The 18,552-nt window shown below is 37.9% G+C and overlaps 1 protein-coding gene across 11 annotated transcripts in view; it reads left to right on the plus strand.

Moving 5' to 3' along the window:
* Window positions 1-18,552, plus strand: part of MEIS2 (Meis homeobox 2) — a 195,696-nt gene that overhangs the window by 8,969 nt on the left and 168,175 nt on the right. For all 11 annotated transcript variants that reach the window (XM_032481536.1, XM_032481538.1, XM_032481531.1 and 8 more), the window contains one exon: window positions 7,644-7,758. In XM_032481536.1, coding sequence (XP_032337427.1) covers window positions 7,644-7,758 — 115 coding nt within the window. The remainder of the gene's footprint in view (window positions 1-7,643; window positions 7,759-18,552) is intronic.

Raw genomic sequence — 18,552 nt, forward strand, 5'->3', positions numbered from 1 at the left:
AGATTTTACTTTAATAATGGAAAAATCATCATCTTTGGATAAAAGAGTCAACTGTGACATTTGTTTCTTCTCTTTTAGGCCCCCAATCAAGTAAATATGACAACTGATTTATTTTGAACCCATGAGGGCTTGCCACCTCATTGGGCATCATAATTTAAAGCCTTTTATTTCCTAGAGTCTGAACTATAACATTTTTACTTTAGCCCCCTGCTATTTGTTTTGAAAGGAAGCAATAATTTGTTCCACCAGCAAACCAAGTGGGAAATGGCAAAGTTTGCCACAGACTTGAATTTGATGCAGAAGGTGAGAGAAAACCTTGGAGAGTTTTTTTTTTTTAAACCATTTTTGGTATTTCTGTGCCATGAGTATATTGATTGTATTCATTTCCAAGCTTCCGCCCTACAAAGTGAATCCTCTTAGTCTTCTGCCTTCTCTGCAAGTGTGCCCTCCTCCCTCAATACCCCCAGCCACAAAAAAGTGAAAATACCACAGACCCCACTACCTGAGAAGTGCTGTGAGTGGGACATTTTCAGCATGTAAATGTGTCCAATTTGAATCTCCAGGTTTATTTTTTCATTTGCTTTGATATGCATATTTAATACATTGCCCCAGGCTGGATCTCATTTGGTGCAGGCTGGTGCAGGGGTGATGATGAGCCACTTCAGAAGGACTGAGACAGCGTGTTGTTTTCTCTGTTTTATCTGTTGGCCCACTATTCTGATCTACTGGCTTCCTCGTGGTTTTATTTGCACATGAAATGCTGCGAGCATTTCAACTTATTGGCTATGAATAATGACAGCTAAAAAAGAAGTGTAGTTTAATTTGTTGTGTGCCAAGGTTTCTCTTCTGGAGGTGACAGTTTGTGACAGCTGTTTGACACCCCCAAAACACATACACCTCTATCCTTATTAAGTGGTATCAAGCTACTTTGTATGAGTGTGTGTGTGAGTGGGTATGTGTGTGTGTGTGTTTAAGGAAGAAGCGGGCAAGGAGAGAGTGAAAGAAGAGGAAGAACAAGTGTGTAATTCTGTGTAGAGGAAAGCAGAGAGAAGCGTCAGGAGCAAAATATTAGGTATCAAAATAGCTTTTGATTTTCTTATTAACAAATTTTAAAATAGACATGAATAAAAGTAATTGATATAAATACCTTGAAAGCAAGCATTTGGGGTATACTTTTAAGAATGAGCTTTATATATTATTGCTTAGTAAATCAGGCTGTTGTCATGCTGATTTCACATTCGATAATTTTACATAAAAATCAGATGTAACATAGATGAATTAAAAGGAGACAGCCATACATCTTACTTTCTATATGGTACATTCAGTAAAGATACTGAATTTGTTCATTTATTATTGACACATGATGGGCATACCGATAAAAGGAGTTTGGAATTAAATAGAAAACAAAACTTGCAACATTAGCTACTATTTTGTCATGTTTAGTATATTCGTAATGAATGCTTGCTACTATTTTTAATATTATAATGTATTTTATCTTATACTGTTATTATAATATAAGAATAATTGTTATAGGTAGGAAACAGCTATTACAGTATTTTTTGGAATCTTAGGGAGAAAAAAATATGATGGTGAGAGGAAATAGAACTCTGTTTTCCAGCTGCAGTTCATGTTAAGTTTCCCAGACATTCAAATTTATTATGTTTAAAATAAACATGTCAAGAAACCAATTCTTTAAAAAAAGCTTCAACTTGAAAACTGTTGTGGAATGATCAAGCTTTTCCTAGTCTGTAGTATTTCTGAATAATAGGTGATATCTACATTTTCCACTTTATGTAATTTTAGATCACATGCAGACAAATGAAATATATCTTTATATTTACATGTAAAGATATTACAAGTTTAGGTCAGGTTTAGGTAAGTGAGATATATTTGTTTGAAATACATTCTCTGACTTAATCTCCATTTGCCTACAGTGCATACAGTTATATTGATTCCTAATTAACATTCATAAGTAGCTACATTTTATTTTTTTAGATGAATTAAGCAAAGGGAAGAAAATATAGTTGTAATGGCAGGTGTCTTAAAACTGACTGACTCTGATAATCTAATAGAAAAGAAAAATTATTTTAGTTTCGATGTTTAAAGCTGTAATTTAAATGAAGGTATGCTGTAGTTTTCTTTTGCATCTCTGAGTATGTCAAGTTTACTTATGTCTATACAGTTTTTAAAAACGGGTAAAGTCAGAGGGGAAAATCTTCAGAACCTTGTTCCTGACAGAATACGGGCCGGGCAAGTGTCTGAAAAATCAGCAGGGAGTTGCAGCTAGGAGAGAGATAGGTTTAAGTGATTGGTTTATAGAATATCAAGGGGGAAATAATGGGATTTGAAAATAATATTAATAAAGTGAATGATTTATTTTATCAGATAGTTTCTTATGTTCTAGTGTAAGATTAGACCTTACAGTGTGTTATCGAAGGCCTCCAGGGACCTGTTCCGGGAAAGTTCTACCTCTGAGCTCAGTCCACCAACTCAAGGAAACATGGCTGGGACCACGGGTTTTCTGTTTTGCTATTGTGTAGTTTCTGCTAGTTGATAGCTTTCTGTCCATTTTCCATCAAAAATAATTATGTTAGTTAAATCCTTTAGGTTGTGCAGTTGGAGTATGATCTCAGAGTAACTGTGATGAGGTGAAATTAAACAAAGGTGACCCTTGACAACCAGACATTCAGTATCAGATTAAAATTTTGATATTTTAAAAATTCATTTTCCCATTTTTTTCAGGCTAAACTTTCCATGGAATATCCCAACACAATTCAAAATTATAGGAGATATTTTATAATATGGTAGTACCTCAACAATATAAGAAATTTCTCTCTTCTCTAAAAGTTGCTCCATTAGATGGAGGAGGAATCATTTGCAAAAAGTACTTGCCACTTCTGCGAGAGGTGCTCACATATTAATTCCCAGAGCTTCATAGAGGGTGGAAGCGGGGAAACGAGGGAAAGACCCTGGCTCTATTTACATTTTTAAAGAGTGAGTCCACATTCTGAAAGCACACACAGTTCTCCTGAGTTCTTATGTCAACTTTAGAATAACGAAGTTGAAATTCCAACATTTTTTTCAAACTATACAATTAACATTTTTTAACTTTTGTAGGCTTGAGTACTTCATGATGAGAGTCTTCATCTTATTTTTAAAAATAATTTTTGCATATTTTAATTAGGAATTAAAATATTGTAAAGCCATAGGAAATGTGTAAGTCGTATTATTACAGATACTAATACAAGCATATCTTGCCTTTGTTGTTTAAACATCTAGAGTCAAGTTCATGTTGCATGCTCCGTTTGCTGATTAAAATATCTTTGTATATGTCTTACTACTTTCTAACTACAAGCACATATTCTGAATTACTTTACTGTATTTTCCAAGTCCATATATTATTTTTGGCTTGGTGTTACATATCGTGTTTTAATTGTGTAGTTTCTAGAAAATCAAATGCTTAAAGTACTTTTTAATAATAGAAGTAAGAAGTGGAAGTGACCTCAGGGTTTATTTCGTCTGACTTCTTAATTTTAAAGATAGAAAGGAAACAAGTCCCAGGGAAATGAAGTTCATCACTTGCTTAAGGTCATATGACAGCTGGAGGCGGCACCCTAGAGTCTTAATTCCCATTTAAGGCTCTTTCTCTTACACCACATCCATTGAATCACCTTTCACTTGGGGTCTAAGATGAGTTTCAGATTTTTTTAGATAGAACTTGTGGGTAGCGTGGCTTCTTTTTTTCTCCTTGAAGCCTAATACGTTTTACTTCCCCATTCAGTTTTGTATTTATTTAGAAGCGCTTGTGCATTTTATTTCATTGTCTTTTCACAAGGCAAGAACCCTGAGCTGCGTGCAATCATTTCAACAGGGAAATACCACCAATTCACCGGGACTTAATAAGTATCATCCTATGGGCAGGTCCCCTGCAGAAATGCTGTAATGGTGTAAAATGTTACAATTTCCACCACATCTGCAACCTCAACAAAAGAGGCACGTGTACGTACCATTTGCTGTCTGTGCCGGGGACGCCTATCCTCTCTGTGCTCTTTCCTAGATTTAGCAAAATTCAATGATGGTGCTAAGTCAGTTTTTTTTTGTTTTTTTTTTTAACTTTCAAGGGAGAAAACACTGGCAGAAGTGTGTTTTCTGGGGAAAGCTGTGTGTAAATGAGAAACAGAGGAGAGCAGCAGAGTGATCTCCTGTGGCCCCGCTACTACAAGCTCTCCCCATCTTGTCTCCTGCTTTTATATTAATTACAACTTGCATTATCAGCTGTGAGTCTTAGCCCAGCAAATAGAAAATACTGCCCCTGGAGACCTAGCTTCTTGTATCTATTTTCCATCTCCCTCTATTGTGTTCCACTCAGGATTCACTGCTTTTCTCCTGCTAACACTGCTCTTTAACACAATTACGTAAGAGCGAGAAGAGGACCATATTTGACTTCCAATTACTAAAGCCACTGGGAATAGAAACATGTTCACCTCTTGCCCTCGGGTGTCTTCACGATACTTTTGGCTGAAGAACAGGACATATCCTGCGGAATGCATATACCTGAATACTCACCCACACACATGCACGCAGAGAGCCTTTCTCTTTATTTTCCTGTGTATGTTATGTGTTTTACATGTTTTCATATGCCACTTTGGTTTTAAGATTCACTAAACTTCTGCATATAATTTGGCAGGAAGCCAGGCAGTTATTCTTGAAGGATGTAAACTTGGAAACTATCTAGGGAGGGAAAAGAAGAAGAAGAAAGGAGTTGTGATACAAACAAATATTTCAGTCTAAGAAAAACCAGTGTTACGGGTAAAGAAGTATATTTTATCTCTTGGTGTAGTTGCCAGTGTTTTATGACCAAGGAGGTAGGAATTTTTTATTGACCAGATTATCAGTAAATACTTTGTGCAGGAAAATCTTTATATATGATTCAGTCACCATGGTGGAGCTGCATACAGACATCTTTGGGGTAACTTCTCAGCCTTGAAACCCCAGAGGAATTCATCTGTTTTTCCTACTTTCAAGTGAAATGAATATCCTGGTACTACCTTGTGTCAGTCTCTCAACCTAGATCATAATACCTGTGACACTCTATGGAAATAAACATCTTGTGATACTTTTTAAGACAGCATATTTGAGGATGTCAGGGAGATAAGGGGAGAGACAGGGGCATGGTGGGTTAGCTAGCGAACTTGAGCAAATTTCAGGACTGGGCTGAAAATCCAAGGCCCAACTTGTTTGGAAGAACCAGTTGCTCTGAAAGGAGTATTTGCTTATATGGCTGTATTTCACCCCTTTAGTTTAGGGGACACCTCCTCCAGAAAACCATGGAAGGAAGTCAGCTGAACTATAAACTGGTGAGGCTTGACTTTAGAACTCAGTACAGGTTTGACCCATAGGGACAAACCAGTGCTTTCAGTTGCAGGAAGCCCTTCTCCTCCATTCCTTCAAGTCACTGTAGCGCGCAAACAGAAAAAATGCACTCGAGCTTCGTTTGAACGATTATATAATAGCTTTTGGATGACATTTGCCTTAAAACATAGTTGAGGTGTTAGTGGTTAATTATTGTAATTTTCATGAGGGGTAAGGAGCTTTTATAGCAGCCAGCTTCATAAAAAGGCTGCAGTGCATAAAACTCACATCCCTTGCTGCGTACACTGGGAAGTTTAGCTTAGGTGACTGTGTTGCAGTAATTGCATTTTTGAAAAGAAGGCTCCGGCCAGTGTTGTTGCAGGACTAAACTCACACCATGCTATTGTTTCTTTCTTTCTTTTTTTTTTTACCCATGTAATTCTTCTAGCCCTTTATCTGATTACCATGCGGCAAACAGCTGACACGAAGAGGCTGCAAAGCTTGAAGAGCCCCTGTATTCTGTTTGCTTTTAGCTTGAAACTATTGGAGTGGTTTCTAACTGATAAAAAGAGACATCACAGGCATGACTTTGTCTCAATACAGGCAGCAGAGAACCTTGCTTTTCATTTCATTCTGCTCAACTTCATTCCCTGATCTACTTTCTGGACGTATCTTTACTTAAGAGATCTATACCTGTGCCTTATTTATAGTCATAAAATTTCTGCTTAAGGTTTTCCCTTTGAATCAATTGCTTGCCTGGTAGCAGTGCCAGCAGCATTATTTGATATAGATGTTATTAATCTCTCGAGCTTCGGGTCATTTCACCATCTATCAAAAATGCTAAATATTAATTTACAGTTGCTTGTAGCAGATCTGTAGAGGAAAAAAGATAAGTTTTTTGTTGTGAGAATAGTCCCCTATTTTGTCTCACCTTGGTTTCTTGATTTTATTTTTGGTAAAGCTTTTGTTCTATTTGTACCTTATAGAGTTGAGTTTGAGAAAAATAATAGAGTGTTTTGGTTTTTTTTTCTGGATAAACTATAATGACAACATGGCAAGATTGCTTTCAGATGGTCAGGATGTTTGCTGTTGCCTATAGGCACGTCGGTCTGTCTGAATTCTTATTTACCGATTCTTGTAAGAAGAAATAGTGTGCTTTGGGAAATTGATGGGTTACTTTTATTATTTTGCCCTGGTAGTATTGCCTGCACCCACCCACCCCCCCTTAATGAATTTGTTGGCCAGTAGATCTGTGGGCTTAGCTGAAGTCATCGCATAGAGGTGACAAGTGTACAGCCCTGGCCTTAAGGCTGGTCTGTTTCACGTGCTGTTCCTACTCTCCGTTTCTGCCAGAGGAAATTCCATCTCTTGCCTGCCTTCATGTGGTGCTGATAAAGTCTTTCCTGTACATTAGAATTCCTGTTTTCCTTTAAGCAACAGCAGGGTATTGGGAATGATCAGGAAAGGGGAGGAGAAACAGGAGAAGAATACACTCAGCAAAGTAGCATGAGCTGTAACTCTCGGCTTACCTTACATGTCCTTTAAAACAAGCAGTTCTTCCAGGAAAAAAGCACTGTTCTGTGACTTTTAAATCTTCCATGCAGCTCAAATGGAAGTCCTATCCAGTTTATTAGACGGATAACAGTTCATAGTTCTTTCACTTTCTGATTGTTGTTTGTGCCAATTAAAGCAGAAGGTATTGATGCAGTGATTAATATTATTGTATCTGTTGGTTGTATAATCAGTTGATGATAATTTTGAGAGTTAATTCAGGCTGCTTCAGGGCATGCATTTGATGTGAAGGGCTGTCCCATACATTCTCCAGTCTGTGAATTTTTTAAAAGAGTCTTTGGGTTTTGTAGATGTTAATGTTCTGAAGTATTTGGTGTCCAAGTGAATTGAGACTTATTTCTTGGGACAGTGTGGCCTAGTTAAGATAATAGACATTTAGATTTTTGAGTAGGCTTTTTTCTAACTTTAAAAATGAACTGTATTGAGATATAATTTGTATATAATAAAATGCATCCATTTTAAGTATCTATTTCATTTGGTCTTAACAGATGTATATACCGATGTAAACATCACCTCATCAAGATTCTAGAGCATCTTTTCTTCTTTTTGGTACCTATTACTGAAAGGACAACATACTGTAACGTGGCATTGATATATGCCTCGTTCTGCAAATACTAATATGTGCACATTTTTTGTCTCTCTCTGCACTTTTCCTCTTGGTTCCTCATTTATGGCTGAAATGGTAACTGTGGGAAAATTCCTTGGCCTCCTGACATCAGAATCCTGCATCTTGGCGAGACCACGATGATGCAACCTCCACCCACTCAGCAGGCACCCCGGGGCCCTCAAGTGGGGGCCATGCATCCCAGAGTGGAGACAACAGCAGTGAGCAAGGTAAAAGGTCAAGCATTTTCCTCGTGCAAAGTGGGCCTGACTAAAATAGCGTCAGTATTTCATGCTGTCCATATGTCTGCCTCCATGTAAACAGGAGAGTAGCAGGTTAGGGAATATAATCAGCTGCTCTTTAGGGAGACAGTATTTCTTCTCCTTAACTTACATTACTTACCAAAAAAAAAAAAAAAAAAAAAAAAAAAAAAGAAAAGAAAACCAAAGTGAGATGTCTAATCTTTAAGCAGGCATTACAATAACAATCAATTAGTTCTGCCAATTCTTTTACAAATTTGGTTATCTACACTTTATTTCTGTGTTAAGTAAATAGAATGACAGATCTTCTTTGCTGCTGAGATGCAGTAGTTTGAATTATACTATAAATGGGATATTTTATTTGGGATATCAACTATAAGGGTTTTCTGGAATCAAGCAATGATGCCTCTAAAGCACACATGATGCAAAAATCTGTTTTATTAGCTCCAAAGTACTGAGCGAATTTTACATGGAATCGTATCTTGGGAAGATGGATTTTGAAATTCTTAGAAGCTTATTTGTCCCCATTTCCATTCAGCTGACATGGGGGCTTTTGTCTCAAATCCTAAAAATTAGAATAATCAGAAGGCAAGGGGGACATCAACTCCAGATGCCACGGAAGCCTAGAGTAATTTAGAATACATTTTACCATTTAAAACTCACCTATTGCACAGAGAGCAATTATATATTGGGAGGGATGACTCTTCTATGGCTAAAATGATAATTTAAAGGAAGATGCATTATTGAATGTGGGCCAGGAAAGTGTATAGATTTTACTTTTTAATACTTTACATTAGATGGTGTCTGATCTCCTAGGTCTATTTCATCTCTATTATGACTGTGTTTATGGCCACAATATTTAAGCATTAGACAGTCTTCCAAGTGGAGGACAGTTTAACAGCTTCAGCTGTAGTCATATATGCCATTTAAAAGAGGGTAGTTGATGTAAGGTGAGTGCCACTGCTCCAAGTTTCTGGCCATGGATTTTGGATTCCTAATATTCCAGAAGAGTCCAGAAAAAAAATGTCTCTTCTGGGACACCATTAACTTGTGCACGCGTCCAACTTAGAATCTAGGTTTAAGCGTGTTGGAACTAACAGAAATGAATACCATCAGTAAATTGTGGAAGCACTTGTGAACTGCATCTATTTAAGCCTCCTATACTGTTTTGATTAGACCAGTTTAGATGTATCTAAGAAAACTAACCTATAAGGCATTTTGAAAATGACGTGTATGTAAATTCAGTGATCTGCAATGCAGTGGCTTAATTGTGTCTCCATGTCTTGGAGAAGGACTTCTCTATGTGGTTAAATCTGAAAAGCTTTCTATGACTCCACCCTCCCTACCACCCCAAATTACTGTGCCACAACAGGGGAAGTGTGTCTATTGATAAAAACAGAACACCCTAAACACAGGACAAAAGAGGGAGAAGGAGAAGCAGACGCAATGGTCTAATGAGGCTATCTTCCAAAGACTTGTTGTGTGCGAGGCTCACTTTGACCTTTCCCTCTGCTCAGGAGCCCAGCGCTTCATTTTTCACATTCTTGCAATTACGTTAACGCTTCAAGCATTTCTGACTCCAAGTCAGCTAGCAACACCAGGCATAACTCAACACTGTGAGTTTTTCTCCTCTCTGTAGATTCATTAACAGGTCACCAAGGTCCCAACTGAAATTTAAAACTGACTGGTTCTGTTGGGTTGGCTGAGTTATGGCCGGGGAGGTGGCAGGAGAGGACCAGAGAGAAGGGGAGGCAAAGAGAGAAGACCCTGGGGTTTGGAGCCCAGAACAGTTGCGGCAACGGACAAGGCATAGAGTTTTATCATTTTGGTTCGTTTGGCCTGCTTGTTGATTTCGCTTTTGTTTCTGGTCAGGAAAGAGAAAAGCTCCGAGGCTGAGACACGGGGTAGAAACCATATGCACAGACCTTGATCTTGTGGGTAGCTGCACCCGCTTATGCCATGTTGAAGGGTCTGATCCCTGTAGGATTTTGTTCCTTTAATCATATCTCTGTGGGATTAAAGAATGGACATGGTAGCTTATGTGTTTGAATACTAGGAAGTCAGTCATTTTACTGTATTAAAGTGTGAGGGACCAAAAAAAAAAAGCTACGATTCCTTTAAAATGGAGACTGTGTTGGTGTGGAGAATTTCCTACCTGGCTTACCACATCAGTGGCTCCAAAACACATGTTTAAGGGTCTTCTGTTTTTCATAAAAGACTCTAAATTTTGAAGGCCAGACGAGTGCATTTTGTCATCCTCATACCCATATTAGTCTTTTAAATATGTTTTCAAGATATTTTGTCCCACCAAATTGTTCTGAGTAGCTTTCCGTGGGAAAGATTAATTATCTGCTTCAGGGCAAAGTCAACAGAGATATTGACTGAAATCACATATGCTTATCCCAGGTTAAATCTTAGGGTTGACGTATAATGGAAAACCTAGGAAGGAAATTTATGCTCTTTGTATTAAATATATTAGAGTGTGTCGCTGGAAACCAAGTTTGTAGTTTAGAAAAGAGTTTTCTTGCTTGTTCGGAATTTATTAGCACAACAGGCATATGGAAAACTGTAAAATGATTCAGTTTCAAAACAAATTATGATAAACAGAAAAAATAGGGATGAATTGTACTAAATACAATGTTTTCATACACATTTTAAATTAAACTTTAATAGCCATATGCTATAAAACAATACATGCATTTTTGTTGCTTTGTAATTTTGTGACTATTTTTACTAAAATGATTCATATAAATCTTTAATTTGGAACCTAAAAATATCTCATTATTTTATGACTTGATAGTGAAAGAGCCATAGTTACACAGGCGAAAGGTCATCTTTTTCTCCTTAGTGTTTTCTCCTTAGTGCAACAAACACAAAGGAGGAGAAGAAAATCAAATTTTTTAAATATTGTAAGAAACAAACTTGATAAAATGTGAAACCTGACTTTACTGTATCTTTCACACAGCACATGCCTAGCAGTAAACTATATAAATATGAACCAGACTTTCATTCACTCTGATTTCTTTTGCTCAAAGCAGCCAAAGAGAGGGAGTTTATCTTGTGAGTCACATTAGAATGAAGGAAAAAAAAATCTATTTTTTCCGGGATAGAATTAGGGTGCAGACTGGGGCTCTGGGGAAGGAACTGGTGCTTTTTGTGTGTGGTGTCCCATCAGTAAAATGGGAATGATAATAAGGCTTGGGGTCCCTAATTCTGTACCTGCTGAGTCAAAAGCTGCTTTGTATTTCATTGTGGGGTTTTTTTTTTTTGCCAGAGTAAAGACTAGGAAGCAGCCCCCTTGTTCATAGAGCACTTTGAGAGCCTTAGATGAAAGGCACAATATATGTACAAAGTATTATTATTATTGATGGGTTTGTGTAACTCCCATTAACGCTGATGGGAGTTACGCATGTGAATTGGCAAGAGAATAGACCCCTCAGTGTTTCGAGCACATGAAATTTACATTTTTTCCAGTGCTGTAATTGAGATGTTGACAAATTGGAGAATATTGATGAGCCTTTGTTTTAAGTATTTCGTGCCAAGTTTGTTTTATTTTTCCTGGTTTGAACAATGGTATGGGTTCAGCGGCAATGAATAAAGAGGGTAGAGTAAAGATAACTTTGTATTTCAATATTTTGATGTGCCAATATGAAATAAATTGTCTTAGGCAAATGGAATATGCTGTTTTAATCATTAGCTAGGCATGAAAGAAAAATTGATGTTGACATCTTTGCTGTAAAATCGTTGTAATGGGGCCTTCCTTACAATTCATTTTTGTAAAATTCATTTTGTACATTTTGCAGCAATTGAACAATCCCTGCACTGTGAATAGGCAGGATTCCCAGAAATACCGAGACAGTTGGCCCAGTAACTGCTGAGCTCACACTGCACACCACACGCACGTTAACCATACTGTTGCCAGACCCAGTGCAACCTAAATACATTCGCATTCTAGCAGCTCTGTGTGTCGAATCCTTCAGGACACAGGGCTGTAACAAGCCAGCCTAGCTCCCCTCAACTCAGCCACCTACCAAACCCCTCTATGTCCCTGTCTGCTGTCCAGGCAAGGAGACCAGAATTCCATAGCTAGATATTTATTTATTTATCACACAGTTCTTTAGCAATCACGGTGTTGAAATCTAAAAATACCCACTGTATATTTAATGTAAGCATTTTATAGGTAAGCGAGAATCTGATATAGGATTACACTTTTGAGTTGTATAATACATGAAATAGTATTCTCCTCCACCAAAACATTCCACTTATACATTTAAAGGAGGAGGGAGAAAACCTCAAACCCACTTACGGTGGGTCCTGAATCTGTTCTACTGGGATTTCTTATTCAGTCTAGGGAAACTCTGTCAATGGAATGTTTTCATAGTGGCGGCAATCTCTTTAAAATAACCCTAAATACAGTATGACAGATGCCATCTGGCATAATCTTTTGCTAGTTGCTTTTAACTTTTATTTTTCCTAGAGCTAAGTTCATCCAAAACTGGTCACTTACTGTTATGATAAATACAGTGACATTTCTCTTCCTTCCTGTCCTCCTAATTGTAGCAAAAAATTCACCGAGAATGTAATTGGTAATTGAACATTGCCGCAGAAGTTGGTGTATATAGCATATTCATGTTGCATTTTCATTCTCTTTTTGCTCCCCTAAATAAAGTCAAAAAAGAATACTACCCTTTAACCATCATCAAACATCCCGATAATTTCTGTTGATTTTCTTAGGACTTTTTAGAATAGCAACCATTAGAAATAAAATTAAACTCTTCTAATAAATAAATGCTCTAGAAGCGTGTAATGGTGCCCATAAATGCTTAAAAGCTTTCTATAATTGCTGTTAATTTTGAGTAATTTCTTCCTATATGTATCAACTTACTTGAAAAAACCAGAGTTGGGATTTCTAGATTTTTTTTAACTTAGTCATGTAAAGGGATGTCTCCTGATGCCAGTTAGACTTTAATTTAGAGTAGTAATTAAACTTGAATACTGCCTCATAAACAAAAGATAAACAATAAACCAGCCACGTTCCCTGCTGTTTCATAGCTTTCTTTCCCAGATGTTTTAGCCTGATAATTTTTACACAGTGAACTACCTAACATGGAGTTTTGTGGACAGAGGTGGAAAAAGAGTAATCTTTTTTGTTTTTCTTTTTTGTTTTTTTTGTTTTTTGTTTTTTGGGGTCATCTTTTTTCCCCTCCAAAAATCAAACTGCAGGGGATTTTCCACTATTTAGATTTTTTAAAAATTTGGATAAAATACATACCTAATGCAGATGTGCTTTCAAGAGAACTCTAGCTGTTTATCTTAGCTGTTGTCTATTTTTTTCCCTTCCAAACGAATCTTGTCATGAATGTCTTTTACACTTAATCATGTGAAAGGGCACATATTTTTACTTGTGTAAAACCTTGATAACAAGTCAGAGAAAGGAAAGCTTGCTGATGGAAAATGTTTCTCTTCCCCCTTTTGCTCCACTTTCTACCCCCACGTGTTCCCCGCCGTGACCAGTGTTACTTGATGTCTGTGCTCTTCCTTGGGCTACGAGGGCTTCTCTGTCCAGTTCTGGACCAGTCCAGTGTCAGCCATGATCTTTCTAATCGTCAGGTACTAGTCGGCCGTTCAGTGCAGAAGCCATGTTATTTTCACTGGGTGGGGTAATTACTGAAAGCTGAGAATAGCTGCACTAAAGACAGAGGGATACTTTCATGATCCCATTAGCATAAGAGTAGGTAAATTATTCATGCCAAGTGAGGGTTCTATGGGGAAAAGTATAGTTAATGCACATAGTTTTTAAATGTATCCCTTTCTGCTCTGAGACTAAATTCTTGTTGGAATCAGTTCTCAGACATTTACGGGAAAGCTCTGGTGGCGTGTTAGATGCAGTTCATCTCTCTCTGTTTGCAGCGCTCTCAATAGAGACCATCTGGCAAAGATCCAAAAGGTGATTAAACAAAATGATCAGCTCTTGTTGCTGTGTTACATGTCCAATACTCCGGATTAAAAAACATGACCCACGACAGTCAAGCTAACGTCATGCCGCTCCCCCTCCCGCCTCCCCTTTCCGTATAAGAATTCAGATGGTCCACAAATGTGTGAGCCATCTTTGTGTCCTTATGGCCCATAATCATGAACAGGTTGTGCAAATGGCTCTTTCTGTAGCACTGTCTGTTCCAGCAGCATAGAAGCATTTCATATTAATTGGGTCAGTCTAATATTCATATTGACATGGGGAAAAATTACTAAAATTTATTCTTATAGCAGACAATGAATATGTGTGCTTTCTGCCATGAGGGAAGTGAAATCTGACAACTGGCTTGTGCAACTGATTAGTTTTTCTTGAAGCTGGAGAAAATCAAAGCATGAGAAACTGTCATTCTTTGAAAACAGTGCACAACCCTTTGTAACTAAACAACATGGATTGGGTGGGGGGCTTTAGGGGAGCTTGTGGAAATGAGCTTCGGTCTTAACGCCATAATCAGGGATGAATTTACAGTGCCATTCAGAGGAGTCCTCCCTCCCCATAAACAAGCTGATAATCACAGGGAAGCTGACTTCCAATTAGCTTTTCCTTCCCTCACACGGATCAGGGTGTTTATACGTCCTCCTTAAGCTTTAGTATGTCACTACTGAGACGGTACCTCTCATGTCACATTCAAAAGTTTGGAAATAAAATGTTTTATTGTGAGGAAATCCTGCTAATAAGCAAGGTAATTCTCAACCAATCATTTCACGATTGAGTTAAGGTAAAAAATGCCAAGATTTGTGACTAAGGGACAGATGTATCTTATCTTTGGGGGTTTGCACCAAATGCCAAGTAGAAATATAAATTGAACAAACCAGACATTGTGAGGAAGTGATTGAAGAAATATTGAGATGAGATCTTGGAATGAACGGTGTATGTATATTTATAACAATGCTGTGAACTGCTTACATGTCGTATTTGCATAAGCCTGAACTCGGATTTTATTAAGGGGCAGTTTCACGTACATTAGTTAATGCGTCCAAAACAGGAGACGGTTGTGAGGTTATTCAGAGGTGATGCCTGACCATTTCGTGTTGTGGAAGGAGCCTATGACTGATACTGTAGGATGAATTTGAGTGCAGATACCCAGAGAAGATAAAGAATAAAGCAGAAAGAACAAAAATTCTTTAGAACCACTTTAAAACATCGTCAGTCCTGTCAGCTCCCCTTTCTAAGGGAGGGAGAGCAGTAGGTTAGAAAGGCAGCCGGGCCCAGCGCTCAGGGAGGGGAAGTGAGGGAGGGTCCCCTTGAGTCGGTGCAGTGTGGCAGATGAAAGGGACTTGCATAGCCTTGGGGGTCTTAAGGCTATTATAGGGCAACTCATGCTCTGTTATCATGCTGATTTTTCAATTGATTTTTGGCTGAACAGTACTTGTTGAAGCCCTCCAGAGCATCGGACACGGCCTTATGGTGCTATACATTGTAATACATGTGTTCTCTTTTTCCCCTTCATTGTCTTGTCTTTACTTCCGGAGAATAGTCTCTAATGACGCCATGTTATTTTCTCCCTTTCCTCTGTCTTTTTTTCTACCCTTAGAAAATTCCCTGAAATTCTTATTGTTTTTATTTTTGGGGGGAGTGGGGTAATGGGAAAATAACTTTTTATTCATCTTCCTATGTTGGCATTTGTTTTTAATTTGGCCTTTAAAAATATTTTGATGTCACAGCAGACAATAATATAAACCATTTTTATCTACCAGATTTATTTCTCGGCAGTCTCGAGCCACTCACTCCCTTTATAATGACCTGCGAGAAAACAACTATGGAATTTTACTAAAATCTAATTCCTCATTAAAATGAAAGTAAACCATTTTACAATCCCTTTTATATAGCAATAAGGTCCCTCAGCTTGCTGGAAAGCCAGGTCTTGATAACGGAAGTAAGGGAGGGAGACCTAAAGGAAAAAGGAAGTATGTCCCTGTCTCCCTTCTGCCTAGCAAATTCTTACTGAGGAAAATCTAATTCTAATGTCATCTCCTCCAGGAAGCCTTCCTGATTTGCCCAAGCATAAGCCAGTATTCTCTTCTTTGCACCCTACTGGCACCTTCTACTTCTATTATAGCATCTTTCACATTTTGTGTTGTAGTCATTTGGTTCCTGGTCTCTCTCCCTGCTTTTCCAAAGCAGAGATTATCACTTATGTGGCTTTCTAGCAATAGTGGGTCCACTTCTGAATCAACAAAATGCACAGATTTTACTTTTTTCTCTTTCTAAGGTGGACAAATTGATCCAAAGTTTGTGCTTATCAGCTCTGTTTTGTGTGCCTAAAAATAAAGGAACTATTTTTTTTAACGTATTGATACATTTGATAAGATACTGTGACATCCTTAAGAGATAATAAAAATTATTTTCTTTTACTGAAATTTTGTTGTATGCAACATTGCTTTAAATAAGTCAATGGGCCATGAGCTCAAACTTAGAATTATTTTGGTTATAGGTAGGGGTCCTAAATTTTAGATTCTTATTTTTAAGTAGAATTTTAAGATAATACTTAAATTGGGATTTGTCTTACTTGTTCTTTAATGTTGTCTTAAATTATATACACATGGTCAGAATTAGGACACAGAATTTCTTTTCCTTATGTTATCTATACAAAAGTAAGTGTATGGATGTAAGTCTTTTAATGGAGTGTAATGTAACATAATAAGGGAAATTGCTTAATGTAGCAAATATTTCCCACAATGAACTCAGGGTCCGTTTCCCTTGTATTCCTTGAGCAGGATGAGATTGACCTTGGCGGGAGTCATTGATCTTCACATACAGGTGAAGAGTCTGGAAGTAATTCTTGAATTTTTAGGCCCCACATGCTTTTGTTGATTTCCTACATATGCCCTCCAGTTTTTTCATAGTTTTCCTTTGAGCAGGTGTAATTTATTTGGGGTGATGCAAGCAGAGCCTTGTACTGAGCTCTTTTTCATCTGCTTGAGGTTCTTCCTAGATTCTTGGACTGTGAGGCAAGAGGCCTGTGCTCTAGGGTCAGAGTTGCACTGAAAAGGGCACAGACTTAGGAGGCAGAGAGACCTGGGTTCAGATTCTAGTTTTATTCAGGATCTGCTAGGTTCAGTTTTGCCATCTGCAAAGTTGGGGGGAAAACTGCTTACCCTCAAGGTTGTCCTGGAGATTATATGAAGCGAGATCCCACGTGTTAAGCACATAACATTGCCTGGGACCAGTGACTGTTAGTTCCTTTGTTCCCCTGCCCTCCTGTCCTTTGCTGTCCTGTCCTTTGCTGACTCTGATTAGCTCCATGGCCTTCGATGATTCCCTTAATCTCTTCAGACTTCGGCTCACCTGTAAAACAGGACTGAATTAGGTGATCTTTTAAATTCAAGCTCCAGGAATCTAACATTTACATTCAAGGGTCTTATTTTTGTGCATTTTATCTTTTAATATAGAGAGAGGTTGCAGGCTTTTTGGTTTTGGGGGTTTGTTTGTTTGTTTGTTTTAAATCAGAGGTGTAACATGAGTGTTTTTATTTCCTTGATTTTTATAGGCTAGTTATAATATGAAGTGAGATAACGTTTTCTGTTTCTTGCTTTCGTTTCCGAGGAGAGACTTTATTCTTCCTAGTTTGGCAAGAAAATAACTGGGCTTTAGGGTTTATTTTCTGAAGGTGATAGATTGTCACAATTCAGGTGTAAGACACTGAAGGTGGTACATTAACATCAGAAGACTGTTCAGTCAGCTGAGTGTGAGGTGTGTTTTGTAAACACAGAGCAACTTCTCCATTATCCATTATCTAATCAATTAGAATCTCTGTTGGAATTTCTATGCTTCACAAGTAGAATAGTAAAGGATAATCAGTATGGAGGCTGAGCCACTACCCTCCCCTGAAATGCATTTCAGAAGTCTAAATAATTTTCAGGGGAATTATACAGCTAAGCATATTTTACTGGGTTCTGGTTTCTTCAGACTGATAATTCATGCAAGGTGTAACTGTTGCCCTTTAGTTAGTAGACTATTTGCTTAATCAAAACGCTTATTCCTTAACCCTTGATGCCAGGTAGGGATGTTAGTGTGGCCTCAAAATCAGGCATTCATCTTTTTTTAAGTTTGAAGATTTACAAAAGTAGACCAGGAGTGTAAAATTTCATATTTCTTCTTCCAACTAACATTTGTAACAAATGCCATCCACTAAAATAAAACCTCCAAAATCTCTATGTACTAAATGTGAAAGATGAAGAAAAGTTGATAAATCATGCATTATTGAAAGCTTGTGGAATCTACCTTGGAGGTGTCCTTTTGTGACATATCGTCACACACCGGGGGCTGATAGGTAGGTACACACACCTGGAGGCAGGAAGCTGTCAATGTCTGAGGATCTCTTCTAAATGGGGGGGGGGGTGGATGGGGAGGGTGGGAGGAGAAGGAATAGTGACTTTATTTGGAAAACCAGCAGACTGAGAAGATGGCAGCCTAGTGTCCCAAAGAACCATCTTCTACACATACGTTGCTTAAATTCAGTAGACAAAGGTGTTCATTGAATAAGGTATTTAAGATATCTCATAGGATAATTGCTAGGATTAAATAAGCATTAGTTTTTTAAAAGTGGAGCTTGGTGACTGACTAATGTGGAACCCCCCAAATATTCTCTTCATTCACCATTTATTGACTGTGTATTGGTGGGAAGCACTGTCCTGTATGCTGGAGACACAAAGCTCCTAAGATGTGTACCTTTCCTCTTTCTGAGTAACTCAGAAATCTAAACAGAGAAATATAGATGCTCCTAATATTAC

The sequence above is a fragment of the Camelus ferus genome, chromosome 6 (genome assembly GCF_009834535.1).
Source record: "Camelus ferus isolate YT-003-E chromosome 6, BCGSAC_Cfer_1.0, whole genome shotgun sequence".
NCBI classification, from domain to species: Eukaryota; Metazoa; Chordata; class Mammalia; order Artiodactyla; family Camelidae; genus Camelus; species Camelus ferus.